Below are 20192 nucleotides of genomic sequence, written 5' to 3' on the forward strand. Positions count from 1 at the left end.
GCCAGAATAACAGTGGAATGAATGGAAGAACAAACCAGCGGAATCTGTAAGCCTAAAAAAGTTTAAATTTAACAGCCTATTTACAGGATGCCAACTTTTCGGTCCCCATTCACTAACTGCGCTCCATTTTTATTTTCTTACTGCAGTATACTATAAAATATCGGTTCTATTTTGCTGGAGCTTTGGCCATCTTTTAGTTGTTTTTCTTCATGGGTCAGACTAATTTTATTTTAGCTGTCTTGGGAACTGTAGATCAGTTCCTAAAGCTCACTAGAATTCTTTAAGCTATATGAATTTTTTGATGGGGGGAGGGGAACATGTAATGTGGATTTTTTAAAAAAAAATCCACAGCAAAAGTAGCACATTTATCGCCTTTACACAAAAATCCCAATAAATAACAAAGGTACCTTGGGCTCCAAAACAGCTTAACTGAACCATATGTGGATCCTAAGGCCTGCCAAATGGAATCAGAATTATACAAGATCGTTTCATATTTCATCTAGCCATAAAATAGAAACTTACAGTATATAAAATGCATTGGCCACTTGCACAGAGTTTGTGATGACAACGACATGGAAACTCATTGTCAGCAGATTAAAAGTGACCTCCATATATACTCTGGGAGGTATCTTGAGGTGGTTTTTTTTCTTTCTTTCTTTCTTTAAAAAAAAAAAAAATTTTTTTTTTTTTTTTGTCTTTTTGACCTGGATTGACTAATCACAGATTACAGAGCAAGCAACTTAAAACAGCATCTTGAACCTCAGCCCCTCTGACAGTCAGAATTTCACCATCACTGTGTTTCCTTAGAAAATCTTCAAGAAGCAGCAGAAGGTCTGGCACTGAACCCTTAGGATCCCATTAAGGGCCTCTGCTGTATTCCACAGCTCGTCTAGTCCAAAACGGCATACTCTACTCCCACAGATGCTCTCCAAAGCCATTTGGAATCCTCTTTTCCTTATCAGGCTGATACAGACCTGCATCATCCTCGGAGCCTTCTGACAGGGGCTACAACAATGGGGGGAGGGGGGGGCGATACAACCGTTCATTGTTTCCTTTCACAAAACCCTGCCACGGGGCGCAGATTAACACCAAAAAATAGATGGCTGCAACCAAAGAGAAACATTTTTCAGAGTGCCTCCACCTGATTAATGAAGCAATGGAGCAACCACGGTTGGACTCCCATCATGCACTCCCCCCTCCCGCCCCCTCCCTCGCCTCCTCCTCCTGGAGTATCAGTGAAATGGGGAACACGCCTGCCCTGCCCGTGTGTGTCCGCTGCCTTCCAAGAGCTGTCATGCTCAGAAAGTTTTGAAGGAAGACAACGATTATAAAACTGCTTGTGTTCCTTGCTGACAATATTCAGATAAAGGAATAGAACTTTTTCACCACCAATGAACTTCCTTCATGAAGGAAAATGATGTCTTTTTTTTTTTTTTTCCTTCCTGTAGCTACTTCAATTCAACATGCACGTGGGAACCGACGCCTATGTCAGATGCGCACGCGGACGTCGCCGGGGCCCATTATGTAGACTAATGGGCTCCACATGCACGAGGAGCAGTGGCTCTATGACGCAAGGTGGTAAGGCCATATGGAGATTAGTATCTGCACCCACCGGCCTCTTGCTGCTCCTGTCCATGGGAGAAGGCTCACATATAGGGTAATGAGAAACAAATGGCATTTGTTTGACTTCTTAATAAAACCTGAAACTTAAGGCATGGGAAATGCCTTTGGTCTTCCGAACTCTGTCCCCCCATTTCTTCATATTTCCTGGCATGTCACTGCCTGTGTTATGAATGCCTTATCCACTCCATTCTATACCCAACTCTGAAATGCCATAAATAATGAAAGAATCGATTTAATGCTTTTAAAATACAACCCAAACTTAATCAGACAGGGTGAATCGGACAGGGTAAATTACTTTTCCAATTGTCTGAAATCCCCGATCATACACCTGAGCAAAGCCTCCTGAAGAACGACTCCTTACAAAAAGAAAACACAAAGAAGCCAGGATCATTCAAAAAGCAGTTTGGCCACTTAACCTTTCTTTCTCTTCCTCAAAATATATATGTTTTTGCTCTGCTTCTCCGGTGATTGTACTTAGATGGTGAATACTCCAGATACGTACTTGTACTTCTCCAGGCTATGAGTTTTCATGAGACTCATGCTAGCTAATCAATAAGTGTATGTGTCTGTGTATGTATAAATACATGTGTGCACACGTGTGTGAAGATGTATATGGACGATGACAGCTGAAGTGCTTTTCAAATCTGTTCAGAGAGGAGACAGAAGAGAAAAGCCTGGATGCACTGCTTGGGGGAAGGGGGTAGTGTTTAAAGGAATGGGTAATCTATTTTCTATTCATGGGCATAATAAAAAGTAATCTAGGTCTATGTAACAATCTGTGTATTTTTTTTCAAAGTGACTAAATGCATATAATTTTATATAATTTTACAACAACTCTATGATGTTGAGCAGGTATAATAACATCCATTTTATAAATGAGGAAACTGAGAGCATTTGTGATTACCCAAGATAGCATATCCACTTTGGGTAATAACAGTTGGGAGTAGAATCAGGCTACTCTGACCACATCATGAGCTCTTTTCCGTACTTTCTCCCCCATTTCTGATCTTTGCAATGCGGTAGTGTATATTTCTCAAAATTACTAAGAAAAGGAGCACTCAGCAATCAACCTGCTTCTGGTTCCTAATTCCCATTGTATTTTGTATAACTCACACTTCATATACTTTAATTTTATCTTTCTCTAGCCTCACAATTTCTAAATAAATTAATCAAGAGGATACTAACCACCTTCCATGTGGAAAAGCTTATTTAGCTCCAAAAGTAAGAATAAAATAGATCTCATTTTCACAACTGTCTTTTACTGATCAGTTAATATTTGATTTTGGTGATGGTGCTTTATAATGTATGATTTAATTTTTTTTCTATTCATATTAATTTGACTTTCTTTTGTGATTTCTCCCATTGCTCTTATTACTTGAAAGTCTTTTTTTATCCAGAGGTTGGGTAACTATTTAGGCAGACTCTGAGATGGCTCCAATGAGCCAGCCTTTGGTGTCCAACCCCTTGTGCAGTTGTCTTCCCTTCACTGTGGGTGAGACTAGTGACTGAATTCTAATAAATAGAATTCCACAAAAGTAATGGAATCCTACTTCCAAAATTAGGCTACAAACAGACTCTTAGGGTCCTTCTCTCGCTCCCTCATTCACTTGTTCAAATAGAAGCCAGCTGCTGTGACTTGAGTGCTCTATAAAGAGATCTACGAGGCAAAGAACTGAGTCAACAGCCACGCTAGTAAGCTTGCAAGCAGATCTTCCTGTAGTTGAGAGTCAGATGATACCACAACCCGACTGTCCTGGTGACGGCAGCCTTGTGAGAGACACTGTACTCGATAAGCTGTGCTCCCATTTTTGACTCTGAGAAACTAAGAAGAGAGAGTATGAGAGAAACCACAAAGCATACACACAAAGCCCTGGGCTTGACTCTGAGACCCTGACCTTTATAACAGAAAGAGGTATAACACATATAAAATGGCATAAAAGACACAAATTACTAAAATCAAGAAGCCATGGTTTTGCCAAACTAGGTCGAAGGTCATTATGAGAAAAGTGATGGATGATCAAATGAAAAATAATTATTTTAAATTCTATATACAAATTAAAAAAGACATGTTAATTCCAAAAGAGAGTTTCTCAAAAATTTAAGAAGTTTCCAAAATTCCCTGAAAAATATTATTTTATTTTTCTCTTATTAGAAATGCATATAAGAATTCTTGCCTGTGGACCATCATACAATATCAACATAGAGCTTTGTAAGAGCGGCTTAAAGAAGGTCATATTCCCAGACTTTCCTAAACCAGGAAAACCTCATATGATACTAAAGATTGTCCTTGCCAGCTGAGAGGTACTGTTAAATTCTATTTGATTAATGGTGTCCTGGGAACAAATATTCATAATTTTAAAACAGAGTCTAATACTTTACGACATATTTCGAATTACCCCTAAGTCATATTGATTTTTAAGACCAAACAGAAGAAATACAAAATAGCCCGTTTTTTTTACAGTTATTTTAGTTACTGAATGTATTAATTGTCACGCCTAGCTGAGATCACTGCTAAATCCTCCTCATGTAGGAACACTATTTATTATAACCGTGCAAATTATGGCTAAGTGCATAAGGACAATCCAATTGTTTTAAAAAGACTTAAGGAATAGCGACTCTTCAAAATAAATCAAAGAGAAAGACTTTGAAAGTCATGCCAGATAAATCAGCAAAGCACAGAAAATTTTCATCAACTTTTCAACTGCTCCTCAGAGTGCTTTCTCATCTTGACTTCTCCTCCAGCCAAAATGATGTGCTATCATCTAACTCCAGACTCAAAAGAGTGTCTGACGCTCCAAACCAATAGCCAGATCTTGCCTTCAATGCCTATACTCTCTGAGAAAGGTAGCACTAATCATTAGTCTCTTCAAATTTATATATATATTCTTAGTAGAACAACTTTGGTCATATGATGATAGGAATAGCTACTCCTTCCAGACACTGACTAAATCAGTCGTGTAACATGGGGTCATTTTATAATTCCTTGAAAAGATCGTCTTCAATAAAAGTTCTCCTTAAGTTCTGGAGAAAGGGAACAATGAATAACCTCACATGAAGAAAAAGATACTTTTTTAAATTTAAATTTGGCTTAAGTATAGGCAAATAGGACCAGACTGATGCGTCACTTTCCAAGGCTCTGCTGTATTAAATGTCTTGTCTCATGTCTTCTTGGAGCAGCTTCCACTCAGTTTCCATTAATTCTCCACAAAGCAGATAGAGTGTAAGAGAAGCCAGGATCTTGGCCTCCCTAAGGGACAAATCTACAACCTCCATCAATAACGAATTTCACCAACGCTTCCCAAGAGGAAGAGGGTACAATTAAAAAGGTTATAAAGTCCTTGCACTACTAGAACCTAAGGGCATCCGTGAATGAAACTGGCTTAAGCCCAATTAGAGGAATCAGTACATTTGTCTTCTCTTGGAACAACCCTGCTCTTACGGTTCCCATCAATTCAGTATAAATCTGACTGATCTTATCCAAGAAGTTAATAGAAAATTGCTCACAGTGGGCGACTGCCACCTCAGTTTCCAAGCAGAGACAGATGGAATTTCCCAGATGGTTTGTCACTGGAGAGAGAGATGCTGGATGAGACTTCACAGAAAGCATGGTAGAGCAGAACACCTTCTTGGCCTTCACCCATGTCATAGTGAGGGATCTAAAACTGATTCCGCTGTAAACAAATCGTAACTGCCTCAAAGGGCTCACCACCGCATCCCCACTAACCACTTTAGGGGTTACAAATCTTACATTGAAATTAGTCAATATTTATCAAGAAACCATCATGAACATATCTCCTTTTTGGGTAAACACTGAAGAAATACAGTTATTCTAATCTACTGAGTCTTACACTCAACTGAGATTAAGAATAAACCTAAATATGTAAACCAATATATAAACCAAAAACAGACACAAGATGGTAATAAGTATAGTGATCTTATTGCTAAGTTGGACATATCAAGGAAGATCCCTGAGAAAACAAAAGAAACCGGTAGGAAGAGGAGGGGATAATGTATGGATTTTGAATAAAGAGATGTGCATCATTCACTGATACTAGAGAGAAGTGAAAGGAAAAAACTGATTTACTAATTCTTTAAAGGTTATTCATTGGGCCTGTGCTCTAAGCCAGACATTGCTCTAGGTAGAAACGATGCAAAGATAAAAAAGACACATAGTCTGCAGACAGACAAGTAAACAGACACAATTATGTAATAAATGCTCTTATCCTAGTGGACTTAGAGCATCATGGAAATACTGAGGCGCCCGTGTCTCTTCCAGACTTTAAGAAAGGTCTACTTCAGCTGAGTCTTTAAGCAACAGCCGGAGTCAGTGCAATGATGTAGAGGAATAGCAGGGGGGAACAACATGGCCAAATGCACAGAGATGAAGAAGAAAGTATATTCAGAGCGCTACAGGGAGTCAAATTTCCACATTGAGAGAGGAAAAGGGGTCAAAGCTGAGGAGGGGAGTATCACAAAGGTCCACTTTGGTTTTGCCAAGGAATCTGGGTTCTGTTGTGACCTTTAGGATGATTTTAAGCATGCACACAAAAAAATAACACCACTTTTGTTTTTAGGACATACTGTGATTTGGGTAAAAAGAAACGTAGACAAGAAGGATGGCAGAAAGGACAGGAAAATATGGTGATAATCAGGGAAGAAAAGATGGAGGTTTCAACTATAGTAGTAGCAGAAACAGAAAGAAGAGAGCTGACATGGAGAAAGCAGGAGTTATGGTCCTTGGTTCCTGGAAGTGAGAACAAGAATCCTGGAAGATGAAGTCAAAAGCAAGGGTACTAGTTTCAGGCAATATAGCATGTGTGACTACATGTATAAATGGACAATGGAGATGTGAGAGATGGAAAGTAGAAATGGAGACAAAATCCAGAATAACTTACAGGATGAACTTCTTGCAGAGGTAGAAAAGGAGACGCAGACAGAGACTGAGGATCAAAGAGGACTAAAAGTTGGAAGTTAGGGAGAAGAATAGAGAAGCAATCTGTGGAGACAGTACTAAACACTCCTTGTGACTATTTTGTTGGAGCAAGTCAGTGGGAAAGGCTTACAAAATAGTTGAAATGTGCTATTAAAGAAAGGGTAAAAAGCCAAGGTTAGAGATTTTTTAATTTAAATGTCATTTGTAAATTAGTAGCTAAAGCTTTGCAAGTGGATAAGCTCCCTGGGGCACGGGGAACAGAGGGAGAAGAGAAGAAAGGCCAGAGTGTTTTGGGAAACACGCACAGTTAAATTCAAAAGAACCAAGACCCAGAGAGATATGAGAAGTAGGAAAGTATGGTAGTCAGGAGCCTAGATTAGAATGAACATTAAAAAGAAAGAGATTTTTCCCAATGTCTACATCAATGAAAAGAAATGTAAGACCCAACAAAAAGTCATACCTCAGCAAAATTATAAATTGTATCATTGAGATGGTGAGATGGGAGCCTATGAGTAGGGTCCATCAGAATGGTCATGGTAAGGAAGGTCCATTAGATGAGATGATTCTTTTAAAGAGCATTTTTTGATATCTACTATGTGCCAGGGGCAGAGGTCTAAAACTGAATAATCGAAATTTAAAAAGAAATCTATGTTCTCTAGAATCTCAACAATAATTTGGATTATTTTCAGTTTACTTCATTAATATATTTTAGAGGCTGTTTTGTTAAGTTTCCTCCAGAACTTACCATGAGACTGAATCAAGTGAAAGTAGTCCACTGGGGAAGGTGATCTCACAAAATTTCCACAGAAAAAGGGAGAAGTAACGGAAAGAAGAGGAAAGAAAAGGCTGGCCATAAAGAAGGCCTTATAAAGCCAAATGAATCTCAGTTGCACTGGCAAACTCTAAGAGATGGTGTAGAACCCTCTTCAGAACAGAGAGGCAAGGAAGTGGGAGTATTTATCCACCAACTTCTGTCCCTCATTGGTTGAGCATTAGTTCAGGGAAGATTAGTTCTCCAACACTTCCAACTTGCCTGCCTTATGGGGAGTTTGCTCCTGAGGCTGGGAATAAAGTCCTCTACTAGAAAGTCATAGATGTTTCCACTAAGCAGCTTTTGACTATACAGATAAATGCTAGAGACATATGGGTAGGGGTGGATTTGCTACAAGGTGTGTACACCATGAAGTTGCAAGACTCTGGCCATGAATGGGATCAGAGAAAAAGTTAGATCTGGAAGGGGAGAGATGGAGGCACCTAATAAGTCTGATATTTTCCCATGATATGGAACAGGAACCTCTGATTCTTCAAGCACATTTTTTTTTTTTTTTTTTTTAGTGTATTTATTTGACAGTGAGAGAGAGGGAGAGCAAGAAAGGGAACACAAGCAGGGGGAGTGCGAGAAGGAGAAGCAGGAGGTAAGCTCCCCTGCTTAGCAGGGAGCCTGAAGCAGGGCTCAATGAACCCAGGACCCTAAGTTCATGACCCGAGCTGAAGGCAGATGTTTAATGACTGAGCCACCCAGGCACCCCTTAACCACATTTTTATGATGGTAACTACCTTAAAAATTTTAAGGTGCAATTTAATGCGTGCATGATTTCATTATTAAGTCAATGAAATGTCATCTATAGCACCCTTTATATGAGTATTTCCTATTTGGAGAATTCAATGTCATAAATGCCATATGGGAAAATAAAACAATCTATCCTGATTGAACAGCATTGATAAAATGAGACTTCTCCATCAAATTTCATTTGTTGAATTTAACAGCTTGCACTGAATTTACTATTATGTAGTAAGTAATGTGGGACCTTATTTATGTTCTATTTAATTAAGTATGCATGTTGTGTAATTCCAGCAGTGGGCTGTATTACACTAGGTAGCTACTGACAGCTGATATATTCAAAAGCAAGAGAAGGCAAATGTCACTTAAATTCCAGACATCCAATCTTCGAAATAGTCACTGATATTTGACACTTATTAGGCACTCATCATGTGCTAACATAGAGAGATTTAGCATATAACAAAGACCTTTGTCCTTAGGAGAAAATGGGAAAACCTCAAAGACATGATACATAAGTACAGAAACGCTAAAGCACCTCCAAGACAAATATTGATCACAATTTAAAGTGATTTTTAAATTGTCTTCCTTGTCAGCAGTCCTTTGATTTTTTCAATGAATAAAATTGCTGGAGTTCTAAAAACATGAAATTTGTGTCACCGTGATAGCATTTAATGTAAGTTATTCCTTGGTGTAGACGTGGGATGTTGGAGAGAAGACTAGGCTCACTCTCTCACTCAGGGGTATACAATCATACCGGAAAACCTGAAACTTACAATGTACCACGGACGTTTGGAGCCTCTGATCCTTAATTTTATGTGTCAGCTTGGTGGGTATTTTGGATGAGACTAACATTTAAAAAAATTAATTTGTTTATTTAATTGACAGAGAGAGAGAGAGGAAAAGAGGGAACACAGCAGGGGAGTGGGAGACAGAGAAGCAGGCTTCCCGCTGAGCAGAACCCTGGGATCATGACATGAGCCAAAGTCAGACTCTTAATGACTGAGCGCCCCAGGTGTCCGGAGATTAACATGTGAATCAGTGAACTCTGGGTGAGACAGATTGCCCTCTGGAATATGGGTGGGCCTCATCTAACCAGTTGAAGGCTTGAAAAACACAAAAACACTGGCCTCTCCAAGCAACAAACTTCATCTGCACCATTGGTTCTGCTGGGTCTCTGCCTACCAATCTTTCGACTAGAAGTGCACTATTGTCTCTCCTGGGTCTCTAGCCTGCTGGTGAACATGGAAGATTTTTGACTGGCCAGTTTCCATAATTACATTAGCCAATTCCTGATAATAAATCTCCTTTTCCCTCTCTTCTTCTATCTCTCCCTCGGACCCACATCTGCTCCAATGACGGTATTAACTACATGTTGTTTTAATGATTCGATAATGGCAGTAACATGAAGTATTTCACAAGATAATAGGGTGTGGGCAAAAGATGATTTATTTCTATGTTTGGTGTGTTATATAATTCCAAGAATAACTTTTTGTCAAATCAATTTGTTTGGGGTTTTTGTATAGCTTATATTCTCAAAATGATCTATATACATCCAAATGCCTGGGCTGCAAAGGCTTCCTGCAGAAGGTGGCATATTGCTAATGCACTTCAAGATGGGAACTTGAACGATATAAAAAGGATTTGACATCTGGCATGGTGACTCAATTAATTACTGTGTTGGATTAATTAGTTTGCTGAATCTCCAGAGCCAACACGGAGTCTGAGCAGAGTTACATTACATTGGTTGGCAAATAAGCACTTTAGGAGTGTGCTAATTCCAAGTTTCGATTCAAGGTTGGGTAAAGAAGGGTTAGGAGGCTACATATTTTACGATAAGGAAAAATGTATCTTCCTGATATAAAATATATGTTGAAGTCCTGTCCAGATTATAGAGATAATGAAATTGGGGGAGCCTTTAAATTAACTTGTAACTGTACCAACAGTCTACGAAGTACATAACAAATATTTTGCCTAAGGTAAGAAAAAAAGAGCACACCTCTAATGCACATTTTCTCCAGAGATTTTTATAAATTTAGAATTTTAGTGAAGAAATCCTGAATGATTTTATCATGTTCCAGTCATGTTACAGATGCTCTTGAAGAAGACAGTGTGGCACAGTCCTTAAAAGTACCGAATCTGAATCAAAAGACTGGAGCCTTTATTTTCTTATCTATAAAACACAATTTTAAATAGATCCAAATTCGCAGGTTTGTTTTGAGGGTTAGATGAATGAACCCATCTTGAATTCTTTCTACAGTGGATAGAAAAGAATGAGGATGTACTGTTTTATAGTAGGAACAGTAGTATCAATGGTAGTACTAGGGGTATTTAATGACAAAGTCAAAAGTAATTTTTGGAAAAGACTGTCATTACAACAGAAATATACTTTAAAGTGTATTTTGGCAAAGCAACTAGCTTTTTATTTTTCTTTCCTAAATTTTTTTTTTTTAATTTAACAGACAGAGATCACAAGTAGGCGGAGAGGCAGGCAGAGAGAGAGGGGGAAGCAGGCTCCCTGTTCAGCAGAGAGCCCAATGCAGGGCTCGATCCCAGGACCCTGAGATCATGACCTGACTGAAGGCAGAGGCTTAACCCACTGAGCCCCACAACTAGCTTTTTAAATAGAGAAAAATACTACAGTATAAGGGAATCACATGAACCAAATATGTAAACCCTAAGGCAAAAGAAGAAAACCAGAGTATTAAGTTATGTTCTTTAAAAATCGATTACCCACTACAGGGTTTTGATACCTTAAAGTGTATTCAGTCTTCCAGTAATATAAAAATTCTGAAAACTTTGTATCTATAAACTGAATCCTTTAAAAATATTAAATATGGCACAAAATAGCCTTAGATTAGTACAGAAGTATTGAAAAAATCTGTCTAAAAATAGGAAATTATTTCATTGAAAAATTCACCTTTCACAAAATGGTTTATTTTCCACCCATCACAATTTAGTATATGCTAAAAATGTATAAAAGTACCACCCTACATATATAAACACATATATAGATAGAGAATTATATAAAGATTAATCAAAAATTGAATTTTCATATAGATATCTTGGTGAGATAAAAGGGCAAACATTTACTTCAGTGGTAGTATGCTTTTGAAGAAATATCAGAGAAATAACTAAAGTTTATGTTGGTGACTGATACGCAGTGATAAGTATCTGATTGCCCAAAACACCTTTTAAGTAAAGCTAGAGAACCAACAGAAACCTCCAGATAAAATGGGTTTAGAAGAGCATGTAACTTGGGGTGCCTGGGTGGGGCAGTGGGTTGGGGCCTCTGCCTTCAGCTCAGGTCATGATCCCAGCGTCCGGGGATCAAGCCCTGCATCTGGCTCTCTGCTCAGCAGGGAGCCTGCTTCCTCCCTCTCTCTCTGCTTGCCTCTCTGCCTGCTTGTGATCTCTCTGTCAAATAAATGGATAGAATCTTTAAAAAAAAAAAAATAGCATGTAACTCAGCTGTGTAAACAACCTTCCTGTTGCCTTCACTTGAGAAATGTGTGTGGTAAATATTGTTCTCTCAAAGGAGTCAATAGAACAGTCCAATTAATACAACATAACTATCCAAGGATGGCCACATCTCAAAGCTTTTTTTGAAGGTAGGTGCACTGAACCACGAAGAATTAAATTGCCCTGATTATTAAATATTTAGCTTGGTCTATCAACCCATTTGGTTCTTAAATACATGTGAAATCTACTTCATCTTTTTATGGACAAACGGGTGGATTTAGGAAGTAAAAATCACACCTAGAATCTCCCATGTTGTTTAGAAGTTTGGTGACACAAATAGGTCTCATGTATTCCAATCATTGCTTTTAACGGAACCAATAACCTCGGTCTCATCCACATGGCACTGAATAAGCAGAGATCCGCATGTACAAGTTTCTTTCGTGGGATAGACCTGAAGAAGAATCTCTTAGCCGTCACAAATTGAAGAAGGAATGCAATGTTGCTGAGTTTCGTACTTTTGTCCAAACCCCTCTGGGAGTTTTTATGTCCCTACAGTGTTGACTGCATCATTTAGCTGCCGTGAGATCTTCCCATATAAGTGGCATTTAGAGAGAAAGACTTTCATTTCATATACATAATTTGTGGCTCTCCTGAATAATATAAAACATTTTTCTCCCCAACTTTTATCACTTGTGTTATCATTTAAATAGGAGAGGTCCTCATGCCCTAATCCCTGGAATTTGAGAATGTTACTTTACACAGCAAAAGGGAATTAAGGAAGCAACTGTCATTAAAATCGCTAATCAGCTGACCTTAAAATAGGACCATTAGCCTAGATTAGCCGGGTGGGCCCACTATCATCACAGGTGTTCTTAAATGTGAGAGGAATACAGAAAACTCAGAGTTAGAATGTGGATATGGTGAAGACTCAATCAGCCATTGCTGGCTTTGAAGATGGCAGGGGGCCATGATCCAAGAGAGGTGGGCAGCCAGGAAAAGCTGGGAATGTGAAGGAAACAGATTCACCCCTAGAGACTCCAGAGAGGAACTCAGTCCTGCAGATACTGAATTTTAGCCCGGTGAGATTCATGTCAACCTTCAGACTGCAGAAATGCAAGATGATACATTTGTGTTGTTCTAAGGCCACAGAGTTTGTGGTAGGTGATTTGCTACAGCAGCAACAGAAAACTAAAATATGCAATAAAGAAATGAAGTGTAAAGGTATCCACACTTTCCACTACTTTTTAAAACAATGAATTCATCGATTATCCCTATAAGCTTACCTAGGGGAAGTTTTTACAGAGATTTTCCGAAGAGGTTAACAAAAATTATTATGCTGATCATTCATCTTTGCTCTTAAAGTTACAAATAATATTACCAAGGAATAACAAGGTTGTTTATTTCTTGTTCTTCATGTAAACCTGTAATGTATGACAATTAATTTGTCATCTTAAAAATAAATGCATTTGTATATATTATTAAGTGTGAGTAGTATTAGTCTGGCTAAGCAGATAAAGCAACAACCTTATAAATTACCTTACTAAACAACCATTTAGTATGATTAACCTGTTTCCTTCTAAATTCTGCATGTGTTACTGTCAGAGACAGACCACTTGGAAAACATCCAAGTTTTGTGGTCCATGAAAAAGAAAAAACAAACTGTTATTTTTAGTGATTTCCCTGGGAAGCAAGCAGAGATCATTTCTGAGCTATGACAAAATACTGAGTCAACCGTCTCAGAACATCCACATACCAAGGAATTATTATTCAGGTCCATCTTCCCAGCAAATGGCCCCCAGGTTGTTCCCACAGGAAGTTGCTGCCGACTCTGGATTTTCCGTTCTCCGTCTTTCTGAAATACCTCCAGCTCTCCTGCAGACAATGAAAACAAGAGGTGTTTGGAGTACTTTCACGTGTGCCTTACCCACAGCCAGCTCTTTTTGTGTGTTTGCTTTACACACGCAATATTCTCGGGATTTGTATTAAGTAATTAATTACGCTTGTCTGAAAAACAACTGATCTTGCTATCCTGAGAGGAAAAGAAAACTTGTCCTTAGAATTGTATTTGGAATTTAGTCCAACTTCTTTCTATACTTCATCTACAGAAGTCAATTCTATTTAGTAAGTCCTGTTATTACTTAGTGAAATAATAACACCTTAAAAGGCACTGCTCTAATGTAAAAAACAAGTAGGCAAAAAACACGAGGACAATGGTGCTGAGTTAAAATTTTATATCTGATCATCAAAGTAATTAAAATTTTTAATTAAAGATATATACCTTATGCAATAACTTTATTATAGTTATTTAAGACTCGTGTTAAACAATATCTGGTGAGTTTTTGAAAGCACTGGGTAATTTTCTGAAATTACCACTAGTTTTAAGGGATGAAATACAATGTACAAAAAGTAGAGATGTACATTTTCCCAAATTAAAAAACTGCTTAGTCAAATTCATTACCTTTTAACTTTTGGTACTTGATGCAGATTCTTTGTTACCAAAACAGTTTGGACCAAAAAAAAAACCTTATAAAACAGCCAGTTTGGGATGGTCTTCTTCTTTTCATTCCCTCCAGGTTATTACATTAGGATCATTAAAGGGAAATAGGAAGTAAAGACAGTATAAATACTGGCATAAAGTAGGAATTCATAAAATGCTCCCTTAAGAAATTTATCTAAGACATAAATGAATTATTAAAAAAATAAAGTCTTCAAAACTTCAAAGAATAACCATCAGCCTAAAAACTGGGATAAACAACAAAAGCTCAATCAGAAATTGGAGTCTTTCCCTTTAAATAATTAAAACTATGATATTTATGTCCTGATAGTATTACCATACCGTATTATCATAGCAAAAGCTTTATATTTCAAAACATTAATCTTAATAATATAACTTATTATTTTTATTTATTTATTTATTTTTAAGATTTTGTTTATTTATTTGAGAGAGAGAGAGATCACAAGTAGGCAGAGAGTCAGGCAGAGAGAGGAGGAAGCAGGCTCCCCTCCAAGCAGAGAGCCTCATGCGGGGCTCGATCCCAGGACACTGAGACCATGACCTGAGCCGAAGGCAGAGGCCCAGCCCACCGAGCCATCCAGGTGCCCCAACTTATTATTTTTTAATTGATATTTCTTCTCACCTGGCTCAAGAGTAGATATGAAAATGGGAAGGAATGGATTAATAAGAAGTATAACTAGAAGCCCACATACAACGGATAGCTAAGGAAAGTTCTAAATAAAACACAATGTATTCAGTAATTACATTTTCTAAATGACATGATCATATATTCTAAAATTTTTGCCTTACTCTGGCCTTCATTTCTTTCCAAGTCTATAACTTGAAATATGTAGATTTGATCTTGATGTTTTTACAAGCAGTACCATCAACCTGAGTTCAGTTAGATATCTCCTCCATTCCTTTACATTTGTGTCTCCTCCATTTAACACCGGTTAAAAATACCAGATATTTCTTTTCACATTTTTATTACTGCTCATCCTGAAAACTGAAATCAAAGTATGTAAATCACAGTCAGTTAAATATTGTGTCATGGTTCCATTATGCCCATTATGAAAATGTAAATTTATCTGTATTGGGACAATGAAGATACAATAGAAGTAACAATCCCAGGTTCACTGTAAACAATGTCAATTCAAGGACAACACCTTCTTCTCATACTCCCTCTCTCTCCCACTTGTCAAATACACTAAAAATGGAAAAACTCATTAAACTCATTAAGATAGGCACACACATACCCTTCCTTTTCTTTTCATTCTGATATATTGGTATGATGATCAGTAATTAGGAAAACGGACTGCTAAAACATTCTATAAGTCTGAGTTTCTGAAATATTGCTTTATAAATAAGATACTTAAAACAAATAATGTATTAATGCTTAAGTATCAAATACAGAGTCCAGAAAATATGGGAAAAAAATAATTTGTTTTCTGTAGGTAGAATAACAAACCCATTTCTGAGATTTTCTCCTGAAAATGTTTTTCATCCTGTACAATCTTTTTGGTTAATGCAGTGGAATCAGAGGCCTCATTCACAAAATTCTCCAACACAGAGGACAGCTAGCAATCTACTATGATGTCAGGGACGGCTCAGTGGAAAATGTCCCTCAATGTATATACTCATATTCATATGTGATCATGTACTTGCTTAAATCTTTAAGATTTTTTTTTTTCTATTTGAAAAGAAACTTTAATTTCTGGTAGTTCTTTGAGTTTTTCAACCATACTTCCTTAAATTTTAAGCAATGTCTTTACAAATTATCATTTAAATATAAAATACATGTCAATTCCTCTGCTAAACACTAGGTAAAAATGTTTTTCTCAATGTAAAAATGATGCCCAAATAATTTGTTTGTTTTTACACACCAAAAAAAAAAAAAAAAAGTCATGTCACATTTAAGTCACATTTAAGAGAAATCAGAGGATCTTTGAAAACCTTTTAAAAAAAAATAATTCGTCCTCTCTTTGTGGCATTGACATTTTTCATTTGAAAAGGGTTCAGACTCAGTCAAGCAGTGACTTCTTATCTACACCTGTGGATTTACAAGTAGCTCTTTCTTTTAATGGATTAAGAACTACAAACTTAGGGCAGATCATAAAGTGATACCTAAATATCACCAAAGTTCTTGAGGTGTCTTTGCCTATGCATTAAAATTTTAAGCAAACCAAAACTACTTTTACGAGTTCTTAAACATGACCGTAACAGAAGACCCAATAACTATTCAGGCTAACAAGACAATCTTTTCAACTTTATTAGGCAAACAGGCAAATCCCAGTCTTCTTTCTTGCTTATAAGGAAGTTATTTTGAGATTTGGGGAAATCCATTCTGTTACTGAGGTATTTAAATAAAAATATTCATTTATTCACAACAGTGTTAAAGAAAACCTCAAGCACAAGGCAAATAATTAGCATTTACACACTACCAAGGCTGCACAGGTTAATAATAGAAAAATAAGACATTGCATAAATGTAAGTTATATTTAACTTAACTTCGATGTTGCTTAGCAATATACTATTTAAATTTTTCTAAGATTAATAAGTGTCATGAAATAGAGAAAACATTATTGCACTAAAAACAAGATTAACTTTTAGCCAACTCTATCAATAACCAGCTAAAGGGCCTTGAATAGAAAAATTATCTTTTCTGAGTCTTTGTTTTGTCCTTGGTAAAGAGGGTTTTGCACTCACTTGCTACTTGGTAAGGTGTCCATGACACCATGATTTTCTTTCCCCAGATGTATCACGAGGGGTAAAAAGAACACTGGGGTTGTAGGTCAAAGACCCACGTCTAATAGTTTATCATGAAAATAGATGTTTAACTTGAAAAGATCAGATATTCTAAAATCAGGAAACAGATCTCCAATTCTTAATTTGTTTATTCATTTGTTTTTGCCTCCATGCATTAGTTTATTTATTCTTTCATTCTACTAGTATTTATTTGGTATCTACCAAATATTAGGCAGTAGGTTATGCCCAAGCATAAAGCCACAAACAAAACAAGCCTGGACCCTGGACAAATTTCAAGAAATGTAACCCATAAGACTTGGGAAGTAGACATCATAGAACCTAGTGATTATTTAGATTTTAGGAGTTTAGAGAAGGGAAAATCCAACAATAATGTTCAGGTATCTGGCTTAAGTAAGCAGGCCAATGGTCATGTACCTTTTGAGATAAGGATCACATGCCAAAAGAAAAAAAAAAAAAAGATTTTAAGGATAAAGTGAGGAGTTATAGTGTGGAAATATTGAGGTCAAAGTGGCTATAAGTGGGCATCTGGGTGGCTCAGTGGGTTGAGCATTTGCCTTTGGCTCAGGTCATGATAACAGGGTCCTGGGACCGAGTCCCATATCCTGCTCCCTGCTCCATGGGAAGCCTGCTTCTCCCTTTGCCTCTCTCTCTCAATCTGTCTCTCATGAATAAGTAAATAAAATCTAAAAAAAAAAAAAAAAAAAAAAAAAAGGCTGTAAGGAAGGCAAGAGGTGGGGAGGTACAAGCCTGGGACTCAGAAGCAAGGTCTTAACTAGAGTGATAAATTTTGGTATTTTATTCATTAATTAAAATTCGCTTGCCTATGGTAACAAAAGCCATAGATTATTCATCTGGGACAGAGTGTATCAGAGTAAAGTAAGAAGACCTAGGGCAGAGTTCTAAGAATCTTCAAAAGGCAGAGTGATAGAGGAGCAGGCTCAGAAAACTAGAAGTGGGGTGCCTGGTTGGCTCAGTCAGTTGAGCATCTGACTCTTGGTTTCCGCTCAGGTCCTGATCTCACGGGTATTGGGACTGAGCCCAACTCCATGCTCAGTGGGAATCTGCTTGAGGATTCTTTCCCTCTGCCCCTTTCTCTGCGCTCTCTCTCTCTCTCTCTCAAGTAAATATATATAAATCTTTAAAAAAGAAAAAAAAAAGAAACTTAGAAAAAATGCAAGAGAATAAAAAAGAAACTGGATATAGCTGCCAATGGGTTGATTGAGAATGTGTAAAGGAGGAGGGATGAATCAAGTAACCTGAAAATTCATGAGAGTGAGAAAAGAGCCAGAAAGGTCCCTTTTGATGACATGGAAATCATGTGTATCTGGAGTGAAAGGAGTTTGGAGGCCAAACCCCAGACTGGAATGAGTTTAAACCTGACTGGGAGAAGTAATTGTCAGTTGAACAAGCCATACGACGAACATGAACTCAAGCCATGTGATTCTTAACCTTTTGAACTTCAGTTCTGCATTCAAAAAAGGAATTCCTATGACTGCTGGGAGGTTTAATTCACACAACATGCAAGAGAGGTTTAATTCACACAACATGCAAAGTGCCTAATAAATATTTACTACTTCACCGAAGCAATCTGAGAGCATGTCCACATACTTCCATCATCCCCTCTAACCATTCTGCAGTGTCTGTGGTCACAGTCCCTCTTACCACTTCCACCCACAATACTGCCCACACCTTGGCTCATCTCCCTTTCAAAAATCTTCTGGATTCCCCTTTCTTAGCAGCATTCTCCAGGTTCATTAACTCAGGTTTAGATTATGGACCAGACTCATTTCACTCGACAGCTCCAATTCAGGTTCCAAATTCCTGTCAGGATAAACTTACTACAGCTCCGTGGTCACTCACTGTGGTAAAACTTTCTCTCGTAGCTCCTTTTTGACCATCCCAACTTGAGCATCTGTGCCTGAATCTTAACCACAAAACTGCTCCATGGTGTCTTCTGTTCTGCTCTTCAGAATATATACATTTTTTCCCATCCAGTCAAGAAAGTCTTCCTCACTATACCTTCCTCCTCATGCTCCGTTTAACCCCCATCTTTCTGAGACTTGTTCTTGCTACCTGGCAGATACTCTGTACTCCTGGCTGCCTTGGTAAACTCCACTAATGTTGCAAGATCAAACCCAAAGCTCTTCTCTTTCCCCAGATGTCTCTGAACTCCAGAACAAGCAGAGTTCTCCTGCCCTAGCACTCCCAAGGCATTTATAAGCCAATGCTACATACAATGTTGCAGTTAACGACTCCCTAGCGCTCTCCCTTTGATAACCCTTTTCACTTCAAGAGGAATATGAGCATCTTGAACTACAGGTATAGTTTTTAATTTCCATATATCCTCTGGTAACCAATATAACATGTGGCATATGGTAATGGCAAAATATAAACTGAGCATAGTCGACTGGATAAAGATTTTCTTAAGTTCATAGACTTAATTTTAGTGGAGTTAAAGTTGATTTTGAGGACATAAAAAGTTGCCTTTATATGTGTCTTCTCTTTGTATTACAACGACCATATATTTCATTTGGTCAGCATTTTACCCCATTTATTTACGTTACCTCTTCTGTAAAATATGGAGCAGGCTGAAAAAATAAAGGTTTTTCTTTTCCTCTCAGCCAGTTCCTATTTTTATAGCTATTCCTCAAAAAGAAGCTTTTTTTTTTTTTTAACATGCTGCGTAAGTTCACACAAAATATTTGAGACACATAGGATGGACTAATCAATTTTGGTAAAAGATAATATTGTTAGTGCTGAGGGCTGTTTCTCTTATCTTCTTGATAATGCATACTTTTAAAAGTCTGTGATTACTCAAAGACTTATGATAGCCTCACCGAAAAAAAAAAAAAAAAAGCCCTAAGTCCGAAATCACTACCAAACATACTGCAGCTTTTAAGATATCAAGCCACCTTTTTTTTTTTTTTTTTTTTTTTTGCGCAAATAAAAGAAATTTGCTGGTGGAAAAAAAATACTTAAAGTCAAGAGAGATACCCTCAAATCTTATTTTACTGAAGGTACAATGGAGCCATTGTTTTGTTTCTTTTACATAAGGTCCCTTTGATGCCTTTTAGGACGCAAAGTTTATGAAAACGGTAGTGTACCAAAGGCGAACACACAAGCTGTGGGTCTTTTAGCATGGTTATCAGCCATCCTGCTTCAACTGAATTCAGTATTAAATTGATGACATAAATGTATATGGCATTTAAAGGACATCCCTTAACTCTTGGCTCGGACTGCGTAGACGGACATGGTTGCCGATAAACGAGATGACAGAAGATCCTATTTCATTTGCTGAAAATAAAATTTGGATTGGTTTGAACTTGGGTTTGAAATATATAACCAAATTTTAAAGC

General features: G+C 37.5%; 1 protein-coding gene across 3 annotated transcripts in view; it reads right to left on the reverse strand.

The window, feature by feature from the left end:
* ZFPM2 (zinc finger protein, FOG family member 2) overlaps nucleotides 1-20192 on the reverse strand; it is a 448624-nt gene that overhangs the window by 207906 nt on the left and 220526 nt on the right. For all 3 annotated transcript variants that reach the window (XM_082720028.1, XM_082720027.1, XM_082720026.1), the window contains one exon: nucleotides 13330-13448. In XM_082720028.1, coding sequence (XP_082576154.1) covers nucleotides 13330-13448 — 119 coding nt within the window. The remainder of the gene's footprint in view (nucleotides 1-13329; nucleotides 13449-20192) is intronic.

This window comes from Mustela nivalis, assembly GCF_964662115.1.
Source record: "Mustela nivalis genome assembly, chromosome: 2".
In the NCBI taxonomy this organism is placed as follows: domain Eukaryota; kingdom Metazoa; phylum Chordata; class Mammalia; order Carnivora; family Mustelidae; genus Mustela; species Mustela nivalis.